This window comes from Sminthopsis crassicaudata, chromosome 2 (genome assembly GCF_048593235.1).
Source record: "Sminthopsis crassicaudata isolate SCR6 chromosome 2, ASM4859323v1, whole genome shotgun sequence".
Taxonomy (NCBI): Eukaryota; Metazoa; Chordata; class Mammalia; order Dasyuromorphia; family Dasyuridae; genus Sminthopsis; species Sminthopsis crassicaudata.
Window position 1 is genome coordinate 4,173,592 of NC_133618.1, and position 899 is coordinate 4,174,490.

Sequence of the window (899 nt, forward strand, 5' to 3'; positions counted from 1 at the left end):
ACCCCGTCCAGCCCATCTTTTCCCCTGGCCCCCCACTTCCAGGAACAAAGCCTGGTCCCATGACTGTGTGTGCAGTGGGCTCTCATCTTGGAGCTTGCTGCTATTCCTATCCATGATCATTTCTCCAGGGAGTTCTCAACTCCTCCTTTTCTGTGTTCACTCTATCCTTTCAACAAGAGTCTCCCTGCTTAGCAACTGGAGACTAGACTTTCCACCCTGAAAGTTGAGGGGTTCAATCCCCACTCTTTTGGATTCTTTTATGCTACGTTCAGGTATTTTTTTTTTAACAATGTCAATATTTCCTCAATTACTGGAAATCATACCTGAGCAATCTGGTCCTGTAATTTTATGCTTCATTTCCTCTTAGAATTTATAGCACTACAATGGCCATAGATTTCAACATGTTGCAAAACATTCCCCTTGAATTGTAGTCAACTTTCCATTTTGCTTTCTTTAATATAAAATGAAGAAAATATCTAGTATTTATTTGACTTGTATTTTTGTTGTTCTTCATTAATTTTATTCACTTCGGACTGACCACATTTGAGATTTTTCTTATTAGAGAAACTGATGTGCCCTTTCCTTCCCTAGTCATTTAGTAGATTTTAAAGATGATAGACATGAAGCAAAGAGGGTAACCCGAATTACCCAGAGTTACACAGTTTTAAGTATCTATACCTAGATAGATTAGACAAGGATACGCTTACCAGACCAAAATTATTGCTTCTAGACTAGCCCTCACGGCCATAAGCATGATGAAGGGAACAGACCTTCTGACAATTAGCCAACCAACTGCCAGCCACAAGGGAGGGAAAGCCTAGAATTATCAAGTACCTGGTGGGGAAAATGAGAGGCAACATATAGGAGGCAGATCAGACTATCCCTTCATCTTGAGTGCC

General features: G+C 40.5%; 1 protein-coding gene across 1 annotated transcript in view; it reads left to right on the plus strand.

The window, feature by feature from the left end:
* LOC141553086 (tripartite motif-containing protein 43-like) overlaps window positions 1-209 on the plus strand; it is a 1,488-nt gene extending 1,279 nt beyond the window's left edge. Inside the window, exon 1 of the mRNA XM_074284977.1 lies at window positions 1-209. This exon is cut by the window's left edge and continues 1,279 nt beyond it. Within this exon, the coding sequence (XP_074141078.1) occupies window positions 1-116 (116 nt within the window). The 3' untranslated portion in view covers window positions 117-209.
* The last annotated feature ends 690 nt before the right edge of the window (window positions 210-899 follow it).